This window comes from Oryctolagus cuniculus, chromosome X, assembly GCF_051225735.1.
Source record: "Oryctolagus cuniculus isolate XC-2025 breed Fujian yellow rabbit chromosome X, ASM5122573v1, whole genome shotgun sequence".
Taxonomy (NCBI): Eukaryota; Metazoa; Chordata; class Mammalia; order Lagomorpha; family Leporidae; genus Oryctolagus; species Oryctolagus cuniculus.
Genome location: NC_142888.1, coordinates 17,590,173 through 17,607,864, shown reverse-complemented (window position 1 = coordinate 17,607,864; position 17,692 = coordinate 17,590,173). Strand labels below are relative to the sequence as shown.

At 40.6% G+C, this 17,692-nt stretch overlaps 1 protein-coding gene across 14 annotated transcripts in view; it reads left to right on the top strand.

Moving 5' to 3' along the window:
• DMD (dystrophin) overlaps positions 1-17,692 on the top strand; it is a 2,249,390-nt gene that overhangs the window by 1,915,314 nt on the left and 316,384 nt on the right. For all 14 annotated transcript variants that reach the window (XM_070067426.2, XM_051827673.3, XM_070067427.2 and 11 more), the window contains one exon: positions 2,485-2,631. In XM_070067426.2, the coding sequence (XP_069923527.2) occupies positions 2,485-2,631 (147 nt within the window). The remainder of the gene's footprint in view (positions 1-2,484; positions 2,632-17,692) is intronic.

The window sequence follows — 17,692 nt, the reverse complement described above, 5'->3', positions numbered from 1 at the left end:
ATGAAATAATATTTATTATTAACCTCTATTAGATTTTCTTAGTTTTAGGCTGCTTCACTGATATTCCATGGACATGATATTGAGTAAAGATGGGAGTATTACATGTGAATTTTTTTTGGATGTGTGTGCTCATAAGGGCTTTCTTATTTTTTGTTGGTTTGTAATTTGCATACCATAAAATTCACCCTTTATCTATACAATTCAGTGGTATTTCGTATATTCACAAGGTTTTTCACCATCCCCACTAATGCCTGAGGATTTTTATCACCCAAAAAGGAACCCGATAATTGTATCACATAATATCTTTTGCCTTTTGATTCATTTCTTTGAGAGGCAAAGTGAGAGAGAAATAGAGTGAGAAGAGAGAGAGAGAAACCAACTCCCATATACTGTTTCATTCCCCAAATATACACAGTGGCTGGGGCTGGGACAGGTTGAAGCCAGGATCCAGGAACTCGATCCATGTTTTTCATGTGGATTGCAGGAACTCAGCCACATGAGACATCACTGCTGCCTCGCAGGTGTCTGTATTAGCAGGGATCTAGAGTCAGAAGTGAGAGCTGGGCATCAAAGCCAGGTACTTAACCCAGACATCTTAACCAGCATCTTAACTGGTCAAACGCTTGCCCCTAATATAATGGTTTTAATGACCCCTTTTTAAAACTCTAAGTGTAGCAGAGTGATTATCACAATGCTGTGTATTACCCTAGACTTTTTAAAAGTCCTAGACTCCATATACTGCATTTTAGTGATGGGATACTCAGGCTGATGTGAGAGGATAATGACATTTTTGGTTTAAATATATACAGTGGCTTCCATTTGGAGTGAGAGAGAACATGAGATTTATAAATGAGGTCAGTGTAAACAATGGTTTAATCAACATACTGAACCGGACAGAGAAATAACACCTGCCCAGATCGAGCGAGGCAAGACAGCACGTATAGTCAAGTAAGTGATGCTGTCCTTGTGCACAGACATCCCATTACACAAACTGTTCTCCTAAGTGAGGAAATTTGTCCCTTCGAAATTGCTCAGTGGAACATTTGGACATCATGCATCATGTTAAAGACCCATAAATGCCATCTCGATAGGGAAGATATGATGCATGGTAATATCCTCCCCATATCTGCATAGGGTTTCTCTGCCTAACAGATTGCAGTGATGCATTGCACCAGAGACTCCTGCTCTAGTGCTTCAGAGACAGCGGAGAAGCCCCACGGGAGCCTTCTGAAGTCATTGCTACAAGGACTAAAATACCAGCAGACCAGGAAGTCATTCTTAGGACTCGACAAAATACCCTACTCCCTAAAGGAAACTATTTATTATGTGCGGTTGGTGCAAAGTATGAATGTGATATTTTATGATTCACTGTATCTTTTTATTGTAAATATAAGCATCCATTTCTGGTTGTGAGATGAGTAAAATTTAGAATCTAGCAAGCACTGTATTTTTCCTGTTACCTTGCCAACCCCAAATTTCTTTGGAGAGATCTACTTCAAAAAGTATGTGGGGAAAATGGTATTAAAAAATAACTTTATTTTGTTGCAAGAAATTTGCAATCCATGCATATGAGGGGATCTTTAAAAAGTTCGTGGAAAATGTATATTATGAAAAAACTATGCATGTACTTGAAAACAGTTGCACCAAAGCAAACTTTCCTTTCTGTTTTTTCCACAAACATTTTGAAGTCCCTGCATATAATGCAGTAATTAAGAATTTGCACTCTGCAGGCAGGCAAACCTGCATATGTGTTGGGCTGCTCAAGTTTTACCCATGGAGCCTTGGCAAGGTTGAACCTTACAAAGTTTGTTTTCTCATGTATAAAATGAGAATTCTCCTATTACCAGCCTCATAGGGTAGTTGTATAGGAATAGAATCATTTCTGTTCTATGAATGGGGCTCATCGCAGCATCAGGCACCTAGAAAGTGCTCAGGAAATATTACCTATCATTATTTATTCATTAACAAATGTCCATGGCTATATTATCGCCACACCAGAGTATCTTAGTCCATTTGCACTACCATAACAAAAATACCATGAACTGGGTGGATTACAAATCACAGAAATTTATTTCTCACAGTCCAGGAGATTGGGAAGTGCAAGACCAAGACATGAGCCGACTTGATGCCTGGCGAGGACTTGTCTCTCACAGATGGCACCTGTTAGCTGTATCCTTACATGGTGGAAGGGACGAGTGAGTGCTCCGAGGTCCATTTTAGAAGAGTGCTAATCCCAAAACTCACTTCCAAAAAGGCCCCACCTCCTAATTGGGTGTTAAGATTTCTGTGGTTGTTATTATGATTTTGGTTTTCTTAGGATTTCAACACGTGAACTTTGAAAGCACACAAACATGCAGATCGACACATGGAGCAAATGTCATTGACATTGAACCCAAACAGACTGAAGTATCTTACAGTTCCCAGGTGTCTGCTGCTTTGCTTTAAACGTTCTCATCTTCCACTTTGCTCTTGACTCTCATGCAGGCTCTCCGAGGAGAAATTGCACCTCTTAAAGAGAATGTAAGCCACGTCAATGACCTTGGCCGCCAGCTCACCACACTGGGCATTCAGCTCTCACCATATAACCTTAGTACTCTGGAAGACCTGAACACCAGATGGAAACTTCTGCAGGTAGGTACATTATAAACATTGTTGCTCCTTGTTATGATAAAACAATATGCAGACAAGGCTTATTTATAAGGAACAATGAATATAATTTCTTCATTTGATATTCATGATATTTTCTGAGGATAGGATTGTTTATATTATTTACATAATTAATACAGGGAATAGGATTGTGCTCAAGGTCACACTTTCTAGCTGTGTGACCTTATACAAGTTAATGAACCCTTCTGTGCCTTGGTCTTTCATCTGAAATTGGGATAATAGAATCCTCTGTATACATTATCAGTTTATTCTTAGAGTGAATAAATCAAAATAAATGGAAAGTAGTGGGAAGAGAATCTGCTACATAGTACACACTATAAATTCTAGCTCTTCACATTATCACGGTTAAAAGTTTCATTAGCGTATCCAGGTTTTGGAATGACTTACAGACTGAGAGACTTAAGGCCAGTGCATCTCTCCGGTTGTCAGTTTCCTTGTTCTCTAACTGGTTACTGTAATTTGGAATGCACTGATTCATACAAAGCCAGACTCATGGTAAGAACTCAGATCGTGTTGTGGTGTGGTGTGGTGTGGTAGTAGAGGAGGTACATACATGCATTCCATGTGAAGGATGCTGGTTTTCACTCCAAAGCCCTCAAACTGGTTTAGCCAGAGAATGACAGAATCCTTTTCTCTCCTTTTCCATTCTCACCACATGCAGAAAGTATGCTTTTGAGTACAGAGAGGAAACTAGGCTTAAAAATATTTGCTTTCAGTGTTTTAATAAAGAAAAGAAAGATGATAAACCAGGTTACTTTCCTATTGGCAGCCCATTTAGGGGTGTGATTGAAAATCCTCTTGAAGAATTGCTAGGACCTTAATAAAAACAAGTTCCAAATTCAGGACCTCTTGAGATCTCATGTAACTTAATTCTGGTTGTGATGGATAGTGTTGAAATGTTTGCATGATAGATTGTTAGTAAGTGGCATTGACTAGGGCAAGGCAGTATAGTTAAGCGATTACATGTCTTTCTATGTCTGTTTGTGCTATAGTACTTGAATACTCTTAAAATCTTACCGGTTTCATGCCTAGTATGATTTTCATTTTAAGCATAAATAAGGAAAGTAATAGATTCCAAAGAAAACCAGTGGCCACATTTGTTCCATTCAAGCCCTCTTGAATTATATTTTAAAATTTCTTTTAGAGAGCCAACAGCCACCTTTGCTTTTACAGGATTTGTGGCAGCCACATGCATATTTTTTTTTATCTTTTATTTAATGAATATAAATTTCCAAAGTACGACTCATGTGTTACAATGGCTTCCCCCCCCATACCATCCCTCCCACCCACAACCCTCCCCTTTCCCACTCCCTCTCCCCTTTCATTCACATCAAGATTCATTTTCGATTATCTTAATATACAGAAGATCAGCTTAGTATACCTTAAGTAAGTATTTCAACAGTTTGCTCCCACACAGAAACATAAAGTGAAAAATAATAGATGATTTTTTTTAAATGATGATGAAATCAGATCAGACCTATTGTCATGTTTAATCCCAGTGAGAGTCAAGTTGGGAATTGATAATTTCTTTCTTTCTTTTTTTTTTTTTTTTTTCACAGAAGATCAGTTTAGTGTACATTAAGTAAAGATTTCAGTCGTTTGCACCCCCATAGAAACACAAAGTGAAATATACTGTTTGAGTACTCGTTATAGCATTAAGCCTCAGTGTACAGCACGTTAAGGACAGAGATCCTACATGAGGAGTAAGTGCACAGTGACTCCTGTTGTTGACTTTACCAATTGACACTCCTGTTTATGGCATCAGTAATCTCCCTATGCACCAGTTATGAGTTTCCAAACCACATGCATATTTATAAATGAAAATAAAAGTTCATCACTAATGGGAAATGTTTTTAAAAATCATCAATGCTAAGTAATCCATTCTAATTGTACGATGTATTTAGACGTCAAGTGTGAGAAAGTATTAATAATTTAATTTTTATTGATTCCTTCAAATAAATAAGGACTTGGTTATAAGTGAAGGAAGTATATGTAAGAAGAAATTGTGTGATATAGTAAAAACAGCATCAAAATGAATATTAGGGAGCCTAACTTCGAACTTAAGCTCTGCCATTATTTGCCCAGGTTTTGGAGAAAGTCATTTAACTTCTCTTAGCATCAATTCTCCTCATGTTTAAAACTTACTTATTTGAGAGACACAGCCTTGCCTGGGCCAGCTCGAAACTGTATCCTGATCTCTTACCATGGTTTCCAGGGACTCAAGTACTTGAGCCATCACCTGCTGCATCCCAGGGTGTGCGTTAGGGGGAACTGGACTAAGGAACAGAGCCCAGACTCAAACTCACTCCAAATGCCTTGTAGGCATCACAGTGAGCATCTTAATCATAGGCCTAACACTGGCCTCCTCCTCTTTTTTAAAGTGAGACAATCTATTCTGTCTAAGGCTATATCCAGTTCAGTCCTATGATTCTATATCTGGAAATCTGAGGGAAATAAATATAGAATGAATTTTAGTTGAAAACCAATGAAATTGCTTCCTTTATTCCTAGGAACCAGTGTGGCTTGTTAGAACTATGTTTCTCCTTCTATAACTCTAACTTTAAACCCTTCTTCCCCAAACCAACATAGACACAGATTGTCACATTAAATAGTTCAATCAGTTTGTGGTGTGTGCTCTTATTGCAGCAAATTTCACTTGTTTCTACTTTTGTACATGACCTTAAGGATATGCTTAAAAAGGATTTTTAGCAGAAAGCTGATAATTCTAAAGTTTTGCTTTGCACTTTGCACTTAACTGAGTGGAGTTGATTTCCATTTTTTTTTTTTGACCATAATTCTAACCACTTTGCCTATTGTAAACATGAGCTCTTGGTCAGAAAAGGAACAAAGCAAGAAATGAGGTTGTCATCAAGCAATTTTAATCCCATTCCTGGAACTGCGACTCCTATGTCCTCTCAAGAACACTTTACATTTAAAGAATGTACTTCAGACTAAAGCATGATCCAACTTCTGTGGCAGGAAACTTGAGCCTGCTATCATTATGACATCATATTTCTATAAAAATATAGAATTTAGTCAGCTGCTAAAATCATGATAAAAATCAAGTATGAGTTCATCTTTGCCTCTGCTAAGACAAGGAAAAACAGAAAAACAGAGTCGGAGTAGTGGGAAGGCAGATATAAACCTGAGAAAAGAGTATTCAATTTGAGCCAACGAGAGTAATAGAGGCGGGCATTTGGCATAGCAGTTAAGTCATTGCTTGGGATACCTCTGTCCCATATCATCGGAGTGCTGGGATTCGAGTCGGAGTGCATGAGTTCAAGTCCCAGCACTGCTCCCAATTCCAGCTTCCTGTTAATGTGCACCCTAGGAGGCAACAAGTGATGGCTCAAGTAGTTAGGTCCCTGCCACCCATGTGGGAGACCTAGATTGAGATCATGGCTTTGGCCTGACCCAGCCTCAGTTACTACGGGCATTTGGGGAGTAAACCAGCAGATGGGAGTGCATTCTCTCTCTCTCCCCCCTTTCAAATAAAATAAAAAATAAATTGTTAAAATTGTGTAATAGGAAGACTGGAATTATATGCCATCAAGGTATATCTACTTGATATCATAATATCCTGGGTTTAGTTATATGATCCATTAACTGATTCTAAAAGAAAGCCACACTGGTTCTTTAACTGATGTAATAGCAATCAAAATGATAGAAATAGATAAGCTATTTAGACTTGACCATCAACAGTAGAGTAAGACTCAAGAAAGAATTTACCCATGCATATAAACAGTATATATAGAGAGTTTCAAATTTATTTGAATCCACAAATGCAAATGAAAGACACATTGTTTTGCCTGTTCAAAATTTTCTATGGGCAAAAATTCTCATGCTTGCCTGAGAGTGCACACATTGGTATGGATGTTACTACGTGACTATTGGACAGTGTTTAATTTATGGGACAGGAAACCATCATGCCTTCATTACCAAGAGTTCTCACATGCATTCTCTCATTTGATCCTCATGACCGTATGATCATGATATTATAATTATGATCGCATATTCTCATTATTCCACTTTACAAGGAAGGAAACATTAAGTGACACAATCATAGTCATAATTTGTAAGGTAGTGTCAGTTAAGATCTAAATCAGGTCTTCTGAAGTGTAATTCCCAAACCATTTTTGTTTCCTCTTCTCAAACTCCAATTAAATTTAGACCCCAACGAAGTCATACTTTAAGCTATTTAGTCAACACAAGTATGAAATACTTTACTTTTTTCATACTTCCTCTCTTCTTTTAATGATGCTCAGATACATTAACTTGGAAAACTTCCTTTTACAAACCAGTGGATTAATGAGCCTACTTCAGTGTACCCTTAGAAATCACACTTACAATTGCAAATATAAAATTTTAAACCATTATCTTTTTCAGTGCCTTTAGAACTCAGCAATCAACTAAAAGCCATTTTAATGAATTAGCTCTTAAAGCAGAACCAATACTAATATTTGATTAAGTAGAAATGAATATCAAACCCATATGGGAAGAAAGTTCACATGATGATAAGCCTTTGTAGTTTTGAAGCAATGCACACACAATGAGTAGTGGGGTCGTGCTCTTTATTTGCCAAGCACAGCTGGAATGGAGGAGAGTGGTCTACCATTCCCTATACTCATGAGTAAACCCAGAAATAGCAGCAGAAGCTGCAAATATACTTTAACACGAAGAGTACGTGCCTTCTTGATTGTTGGAACTCAAGCAATGTAAGCACTTGAAAAGTTAAATGAGGGCATTTCCAAGGATGAAAGTCATTAAATATGCTGTAGAAAAAGATTATGAATTAGGTATTTTTAAAAGATTTCCTAAGAGTCTTCAAGAGTCATGTGAATATTGTGGGTTTTTTTTTTTTAAGACTTGTTTATTTCATTTGAAAGACAGAGTTTAGAGAGAGGCAGAAGCAGAGGCAGAGAGAGAGAGAGGTCTTCCATCTACTGGTTCACTCCCCAGATGGCCCCTATGGCCGGAGCTGGGCCATTCCGAAGCCAGGAGTCAGGAGCTTCATCTGGGTCTCCCATGTAGGTGCAGGGGCCCAAGCACTTAGGCCATCTTTGGCTGCTTTCCCAGGCACATTAGCAGGAGCTGGATAGGAAGTGGAGCAGCCAGGACTCAAACAGGCATCCATGTGGGATGCCAGCACTGCAGGTGGTGGCTTTACCCACTATGCCACAGCACCAGCCCCATGCATATTGTTCTACATCTGCATACCTCCATGGGAGCTTTGTGTCACAGAGAACTAGGCCCTCATCTTCTGGACACTTTATTACTGCTTTCATTCTTTCCTCCTTCTTTCATTCAGCAGTGATTGGACTTCTGTGCACCAAATAGACATTGTAATTGTGCTGTTTGGCCAAGGACATACTGACCAAAACCCCCTTAAGATTGCATATGCGATGTTGAGGAAAGCAGAGTTAGTGGCAGGCATTGGGTGCAGCAGTCCAAACACTGCTTGGGATGCCTGCATCCGGCATCAGATGCCTGGGTTTGCGTCCCAGCTCTGCTCCAGATTCCAGCTTCCTGCTACTGGGCACTCGAGGAGGAGCTGGGTTACAGCTCAGATACCTGGGTCCCTGCCACCCACATGGAAGACCCAGACTGAGTTCAGGGCTTCTGGCTTCTGCCTGGCCCAGTCCCAGCTGTTAACAGGCATTTGGAGAATGAGCCAGTGGATGGGGGAATCTCTGTCTGTCTTTGTCTCTGCTTTCAAATAAATACAAATTAAGAGAAACATCACAGGTGGGTTTTCTTGTATTACTGCCATGATGGCGTCCTTACCCTGTGCCCTTCTCCAGGTTTATAAAATATATATGTGGTACTTCACCCCTGAAACTATGAAAGCCTGTCTTCTCAGATCTCTGGTTTGGTCTACATGGTCATGTTAGTAAGATTTGTGAGAGGAGATGGTATCCTATTGAGTTGGTCAATATGAACATTTGTCTGGCTTCACTTCAAAAACACTAAAGAAAATTATTTTTAATTTACAAGTTAAAAATCCCAGCAGAGCAACTCATGCTTTTCCCTTTGGAGACAGGTTTTCTAAGTAGGCCTTCTAGCCGTGTATGTTTGTCCTTGTCATCACTGGGCACAGGATTTGATCCTTTAAATGTAGTAACATATTTTGAACATTTTCCTTACTTTCCTCTTTTTTTTTTTAATGATCCTCTACTAATTGCTTTGCATTATGGGCTCCCTTCTAGGCAGGGAGCCTAGGTGAGCTGCACCATCTGCTCTTACAAATAAAGTGGGCCTATTACTACCTGGGGGTAAGGGGAGGACATCCAACAGCCTCCACTTCAGTTGCACTGAGGGTTGGCTCTACTGCCATCTTCCTGGCATGTCCTTGCTTGACATTTCCTTTAACAACACCTAAAATGAGTCTGCTTGTAGTTAGACATAGAACTCAGAGGGAAAAGGTGAGTCTGAGGCCATTCTCCTAGACAAGAGACTTTGATGAGCATCAGAACCATCTGGAAGGCTTACTAAAACACAGATCACTGGGCGCTGCCTTCAGAGTTTCTGACCCAGTATCTTGCATCTCTAACAAGTGACACTGACATGACTGATTCAGAGCCCACGTGTTGAGACCCATTGCCCTACTTGAAGCACTTGTCAGGTACCGTCAGGCTTAAAAGGTTAAGAAAACATATGACTTCTGTAAGAGGGGTTCAGACTCCGATTGGGGCAATGAAGTATAATGTCATGCAGAAAGCTTCGTCATAGATGAGTATTAAAGTGCTACAGAAACATGGAGACCCAAGTGCTTAACTTTTCCTGAAGGCAAAACAAGGTAAAGGGACATCAGGAGGATGGAGAGAAACTTTTAGGAGATGCACAGTAATACAATGTGCTGCTGTATGAATGTGTATGTGCTGTATTTCAGATCACATTGTCAAGAACTATGCTGTCCAATGTGATAGCTACATGTGGCTGTTGAGCCCTTGGATAAAGCTAGTTCCCGTTCAGATGTGTTATAAGTGTAATATATAGAGGCATGCTTTTAGCATAGGGATGCCCACATCCCACATTGGAGTCCTGCGTTTAGGTTTAGAACCACTTCTGGTTCTACTTGCTAATCTATACTGTGGGAGACAGCAGATGATAGTTTAAGTGATAGGGTCCCTGCACCCACATGGGAGACCTAAATGTAGTTCTAGGCTCTTGGCTTGACCTGGCCCAGCCCTGGCTGTTATGGGCATTTGGGGGAGTGAACCAGCAGATGGAAGATCTCTGTCTCTGGTTCTCACTCTGTCTCTCTGCCTTTCAGATTTAAAAAAAATATATTAAAGAATGTAACAGTTTATTTTTAAATATAATACACAAATCAAATTTCAAAGATTAGTACAAAAAGTGTGAAATATCCCAATAATATTTATATATTGATTATATGTTGAAATCATAGTTTTTCTATATTTGGTTAAGTAAAATATGTTATATTGAATTTCACTCATTTATTTTTATTATTACTCAAACTTGGTTATTTTTCTTGAAAATGAATGAAATGAGCCTGTTGCTTTAATTAAAACAACTGGCAGTATTTATCTTTTTACTTTTTTAAATGTGTCTACTAGAATAATTTGAATCATATAGGTAGCTCTCATTATATTTCTATTAGATAGTGCTGGTATAGAACATAGTTTTTAAAACATAGCATAGATAAAAATCACTGGCAGAGCTTGTTAAACCATCCCCAGAGACTGGGTAGATATTCGTTAAGACCTATAATTCTACATTTCTGTCAAGCTCCCAGAAGCTCCTGCTTACCTGTAACCACATATGGAAATTATTTCTCAAATTACAGATTCTACAAATAGGTCTAAAATGTATATTTTTGCATCAAGCCTTGTCTATAGCTTGAATAGAAAATCATCTCAACCATATACCACTGTTTTCCTAAGTAATTGTGCTACTAAAGTCATACAAATTTTTATCAACTGTCACTTTTTCCCTATTAATAGATACTAACGCCTTGTATCATGTGGGGATCTTTCAGTTTTTGAAATATGAATAAGGGAACCATGTAATTAAAAAATTAGACGCTACCCCTCCCAAAATATTGCAGTAGCACATAGAAAAAAAAACTACTCTAACATATCCTTTTTACTATTAATTTAAAATATATTATTCTTGTTGCATTTTAAGTTTATTTTTATTTATTTAAAAGGCAGAGAGAGAGAAGGATTGAACTCTCACATCTGTTGGTTCACTCCCCAAAATGCTTAACAACAGCTGGGCCTAAGCCACGCCAAAGTCAAGGACCTGGAATTGCATCTCCATCTGGATCTGGGATGCAGGCTTAACTTTCTGTACCTAAGTGCCCACCCTCTGCTCTAACATATTGCAAACTATAGATTGCTTTTTAAAAAGATTTCATCTACAAATCTAGCCTGATGTGCCCACTGGCAGGCGTTATTAAATGGTTGAAGGTATAGGAAATGAAAAGAATAAAGAGGGAAAAAAAATCTATTTGTTTTTGAAAAGGTTAAGTCACAGAAGGATTTGTTGATATTAGGAATAGAATGACCCGTGGGAAAAGGACAATTAAGTTCTAGGAAAACATCTCTTCAGTAAGAAGAGAACAATCATTTCTGCTTAACCTCAACAGTTAAAAAACAAAATAAAAATGGAAGTGAACAGGCCCTGTAGAGAATGGAAAGATGTAAATCTAAGGGCCCAGGATGGTGACAGCCCATGGAGTGCACTGAGGCCAAAGTGCACTGTCAAGCTTAAGAACATTTGGTTTCCAGTATTTTTACAGCTGCTGGTACTTTACTCAGGAGGAATGAGAGTTTATTCACATAACCTTCAAGGTAACGCGGCCCAAATATTCCAGTCTGTCCTTCTCACCCAGAACGAAGAATGGCCTTGTTTTCAAGGACAGTATCTACTTTTTTTTATTCCAAGAAAGACATCAGGATATGCAGGACTAGCGAGACAAAAGTGAATGATGTAGACAGTATGACAGAAAAAAATTACACGAAGTAGAAACTGGGAATGAAGCTGTCAGAGTCACAGAAATATTTATTAGTTTAAGAGAAGGAAAAAAAAAAAACATGATTTTTTCTGACATTTTATAAAGAGAATCCAAATCATTAGGAAGTATTAGTTATGTCATTGCTTGATCTTTATGCATTACTTGATTTTGTATTTCTTTCTTTCTTTCTTTCTTTCTTTCTTTCTTTCTTTCTTTCTTTCTTTCTTTCTTTCTTTCTTTCTTTCTTTCTTTTTTAGTATTTGAAAGCAAGATATATTTAAGTCAAAGACCTCCAACCCGAGTTGCCTGTAGGGGGGAGGGGTGGGCTCCAAGAGAGGAACAACCCGAAGGAGCTAGTGGTACTGGGGTTTTTAAGCACAATTTTGGAGGAGAAACTGTCAATCAGAACAAGGCAGGAGCAAACCCATCCAAAGACCTGATTTGTAATCTTTTTACCCTGTCTGGCTTGCTCCTGATAAAACAAAAGAGCCATCAGAGGGTGGGGCACCTGATTTGCTTTACAGTAAACTGGGAGCTCAGGAGGGTGGGGTCACCACTCCCTTGCTGTTCTCATGATAAGACTGGAAGCTCCCAAGGAGTGGGGCAGGCACTGTGACTCACTAAAGGTAACTTAGGGAAAGCAAGCATGCTGCACCCTGAATTTGCATTGGAACCAACCTGACTGCCTCACACACCCTCCCCCAGAAGAATGGACCCTAACTTGTGTTAGGGGGATGGGGCAGTGACCACTCTGGCTTCTTCAAGCTGAGTAGGAGCAGAGTAGAGAACGGTAGTCAAGACAGGGTTCCAGCAGGAGGTGGCCTCTCAAAGGGGATGTGGTGCCTGCTTGCAGACATTGCTTCCATCTGAGGTTTCATGTGCATGGCCATCTAGAATTTCACTGTTTCAAGTCTGGAGAAAATGAATTTAACAAGCAGATGAAATACACAGGATCTAAAACAAAGGACAGACTCATTATTAGAGGAACTAGGAAAGGTACTACCCAAACCACAAGAAAGTTTTCCCATTGAGAGGCAAATAGAAACTGATAGGAGGGGCCTGATGAAGTCCAGCTGATAGGTGGGCACTAAGACCTGGCCAGGTCTGAGGCCCAGACCTATCGATCTCTTCACATGGGATACCAGAAGCGGCATCACAAGGGAGGTGTGAACCTCCTTAGGGAGCGCCCCTGTTGACTTCCATTACCTAGCTGGCCTGGGAGGCGAGCTGGCCTGAAGAGAAGGCAGGTGGCATCTCTACGAGGAAATTTGCAGTTCTGCCTGCAGTGTTACAGACCCTCCTTGGCTGTCCCCTCAACAGCGGTGGTTACTTTGGAAGCTGAGCTGAGTGAAGGGCTTCTTTCAGCTTAGAGCCAACAGGGTCTGTGGCTCTGACCCAGGGGTCCTTCAACCCCTAGGGCAGTTCCATCTGCCAGGGCTCTTCATAGGCTGACTTCTGCTGAGGCCCTGGCTTTCCACACTGACAACCAATGCTATTTGCAGTGGACGGGCCAGCTGGGTGTCCTTGATGGCAGAGCACTGTGTAAAGCAGCCCTTCATCAGCCTGCCCCCATCTTTACATTGCTTCTGCTGCCTAGCTTGCTCCTCTTCCTCCTGGTTTCTGGTAGAGCAGACCAGAGGAAACCTTTAAGAGGATGCAAGTCAAGGGGGTGCTCAGTCCCATTCCTGGTCTTTGGTGGCCTCAGCCAGAAATCTAGAGTCACAGCGTGTTCTGATGGTGGGTTTTCTGTGAGGGAGACAGTGCTGCGAGGAAAGCTATGTCCTCACTTTGACATCAAACGTGCGCACCACCTTATGCGACCTGTCTATAAATGTTGACGTTATTGGTGAAACTTTATTTCTCCATTAGTTTGGTTTGAAAAGGGAGATTCTGTCTGTTTACTGTGCCCATGGCAAAGTAAATCTAGCTGTGAAATCATAATTTACGCTCTCATTTTGGCTATGTTATTTGGTCTTCTCTGTGGCCAAGCTTGTATTACAGAAAGATGGTAGCCAGCCCTTTTATAAGGTCTAAAGATTAAACTGTACATCCCAATGGAGAGTCCTTCAGAATAAAATCAGTTTCCCATGTTGAAGAGAATAGAGAATTTTAATCAGGTACTCTTTTTGCCAGTTCTGAAGGTAGCCATTAGGGTAGTCCATATACGTGTTTTACTATGGCTTTTAAAAATGGAATGTGTCCCTATTAAGTGCGCTTATTTGCCGATATACGTGCGCATTTACTTCAGCTTCCTCAACTCTCTCTCATTTCTTTCTCCAAATATACATATTTTTCCTGGTGTCTAAAATGGCCACAAAGCTCATGGTTTCTTGTTCTGGAACATTAGTCCTTGGCGCCCATTTCACCCTGTTTTCGTCTTTCTTCTGTTAAGCGTGTCCTCCTCCCTCCCGCCTGACCTCTCCTTTCCTGGAGTTTGGCCCCGCCCACCCTTTCTTCTGCATTTGTTTGCCCTGCTTGTTTTCTTCATTGCTTTTCCCACTGCCCCGCTGCGTGTGAAACACTCCGCCAGCAGCTGCTCACAGTTCCCAGGCTACGTCCTGCCCGGCATTCAAAGAGCCGCTGTTCTCGGGTTTCCACCGGCAAGCCGCCCCCTCTCCTCCCTCACTGCGCATTCCTCTAGAAAGCAGAAAGAAGCCTCTTTTCAGGCCATATGAAAAGCCGCATGTTAAAGCCTGCTCTGTAAGGAGGACTGGAAACTAGCTTACGACATTCAGAAATGCTAGTTTTGCAGATAAATGCCACAAAGTGAACTTTGTGTTACTATAGTTTTGCTTAATACTTCTCGGGTTTTAGAATAACCATCATTATGATATAAATTCTCCCTTCCTTTAAGGCACTGAGGAAGATAGGTGGATGGAAATACAAGGATAGTAGAGTGGAAGGTTATTTTTGTATTTGCACAGTGTAGTTGCACCATTAGAATTTGAGAGGGCTTGGTTTCAGTATTATGCAGTACTTAATTACAAGCACTTCGCTTGCACTGCCTGCTACTCACTGTTTTGAGCACCTTACATGTACCAAACATTTCAACTTCACAATTACCCACGGAGGTGTATGTTATTTTTGTCCTCATTAAAAACATATTGAGAGGTAAAGAGACAGAGAGAGAGGGAAAGATAAAGAGATTGTATCTGGTGGTTCACTTCCTAAAAGCCCACCATGGCGAGGGAGGGCTGAGCTGGACTAGGCTGAAGCTGGGAACTGGAAACTCAATCTAGGTCTTCCACTTGGACGGCAAGAGCCCAATGGCTTCACACATCACCATTGCACGCCAGGATCTGTGTTAGCCAGAACTGGAGTCAAGAGCCAGAAGACCCGAACCCAGGTACTCTGGTATGGGACGAGGGCATCTTAACTGCTAGGCCAAATGCCTGCCCCCTTATCTTCGTTCACAGATGAGAAAAATGAGGAACCTGTGAGTTGGGTGACTTGCCTGAGGTCTCATAAGTGCTGAGAGAGACAGTCCGGACCCAGACACACTGGCCCCCGGAGCCTATGAGTGCTACCGACTCTACAGTAGCACCCCTGTGGCGCAGAGTTGGCTTGACATAACATTTCCTGTTCTCTACAATTTCCCCCCATAAACGAAAACAGCAGCTTCCCTGACAACACTTAGTTTGTCAGGATTCACCCAGGTCAGGAGATGAGGAAGTGTAGCTTTCAAGTGGGATGGTTCTATGACTCTCAGACCAAACTCTCAGGAAGGGCCAGTGGAACCCAGGGACTGAATCATTCACGGATTCCAGGCTAGACCCACTCCTCGCGAGGGCTGGGAAAATTTAGTCATTAGACTTCCGGAAGTGAGAAAAACGCTCCTTCTTTTAGCCGTCTATTTTGTTTTTCTGGTATCTACTGTGGTGTGTAGTATAGTCCCAGAAAAATCTTCTCTGCCTTCATGTGAGTTATAGTTTCCTAGGAAGACAGATATTCATTTTATTTTTTTAAAGATTTATTTATTTATTTGAAAGGCAGAGAAGGAGAGGCAGAGAGAGAGAGAGACAGAGAGACAGAGAGATTAAGATCTTCCATCCGCTGGTTCACTCCCCAATTGGCAGCAACGGCCAGAGCAGTGCTGATCCGAAGCCAGGAGCTTCTTCCGGATCTCCCATGCGAGTGCAGGGGTTCAAGGACTTGGACCATCTTCTGCTGCTTTCCCAGGCCATAGCAGGGAGCTGGATCAGAAGTGGAGCAGCCGGGACTCGAACCGGCACCCATCTCAGATGCCGGCACTGCAGGCTGCGACTTTACCTGCTACGCTGCAGCGCCAGCCCCAGATATTCATTTTAAAAATCTCTCATATAGTAATGACAAGTTGTGTTAAGTCATGGGAAAAAAATGCAGGCCACTACTGAAGTATACAGCAAGGACTGAAGCTAGCGTGTGCATGTGTGCATGCGTGCTCCAGGCCCAGTGAAAGGCATGATCAGAAGCCTTCCCGGACAAAGTGGCCTCGCCTTGCCAACCTCAAAGGTGAAGACCAAGCACATGAGCGACTGTTCTATTCATCATAGCTTTTATTTTAAACGGCCTGAAGCTTGCGACTAACAAACTAAACAGAGTAGTAAAATCCGACTATGGAAATTTAATAACTAGGGATCATTTGAAGTAATGGACTGCAGAGATAATGTATAATTAAATCATTTCTAAGGCACATTTCCTATCATTATCACAGACGGTGTTCTGTTTGCTTTCTTCGGGGCACTTATGAAAATCTATAGCTTTGTGTTTGTTGACTTGCTTATTAAAAGTCTAGCTCCCCCATCTGCACGTCTGCCCTAGGAGGGCACAAGCCCCAGTGGATCTGCTGACACTGGCCGTGTGCTTTCTATGGTAGGCATTCAATACATATTTCTTAAATGGGTGAATTATAAAACTAAATAAAAATGTTATAGAAAACTATAAACATAATCAGAAACTTATATCATGGGGGAGACTTTGGTAAGAATTTTTTACAGTGGGAAAAATTTTATTTTTTTAATATTTATTTATTTGAAAGGCAAAAACAGGGAGGAAGAGAGAGACAGACAGATGGAAAGACCTTTCTTATGCTGGTTTACTTTCCAAATGCCTGTAACAGCCAGGGCTGCACCAGGCCGAAGCCAGTAACTAGGAACTCATTCCAGTTCTCCCACGTAGGTAGCAGAGACCAAAATCTTGAGCCCTAACTGCTGCCTCCCAGGGTGCACATTAGTTAGAAGCTAGAATTGGGAGCAGAGCCAGGACTCTGTTATGGGGTGCAGGTATCCCAAGTCTGCCGCACCAAAAGCTTGCTCACAAAACTGTAATTTCTGAACAAATAGTACTTATGTCTAGACCTGTGGATTCATAAGATTAACCAACAGTTCAGTCATTTTCTAAAAATTCCAAGAGAAAAATACTACATAATTGATCAAAAATTAAATAAGCATCCTTTTCTCTATGCTGAACATGGTTCACCTATACCCAAGACCTTTATCAATAAATAGCGATTTGTGATCTCAAAAAGCCACAGAATATACTTCATGTTACCTTTGAAGGAAGATGAGATTAAGTAGCTTTCTCTCTATTTTTCCACACAGCTTTCTTGCAGTATAGTTGACTTACATACTTAAAATGTATAGTTTGATGGTTTGATACACAGTTACACCAGAAGCCATTACCATTGCCACATTCAAAATAGTAAACATACCCATAACTCCAAAAGTTTCCTTGTGCCCTTTGTAAACCCTTCCTCCAGCCCCTCCCCTGCTCTCACAGATCTACTTTGTCACTGTAGAGTACTTGCATTTTCTAGTTTTAAACAGTATGTGCAGTGTATGTTCTTTTTCTTTTAGTTGGCATAATTTTCTTGAGATTCATATATATATATATATATATATTTCCCTTCTATCACTGCGTAGTACTCCTCTGTAGGCATATACAAACCCAGCTTGTTTATCAATTTACTGTTTTTTTAAAGATTTATTTATTTATTTATTTGAAAGAGTTACAGAGGAGAGGCAGAGAGAGAGAAATAGAGAGAGATCTTCCATCCACTGGTTCACT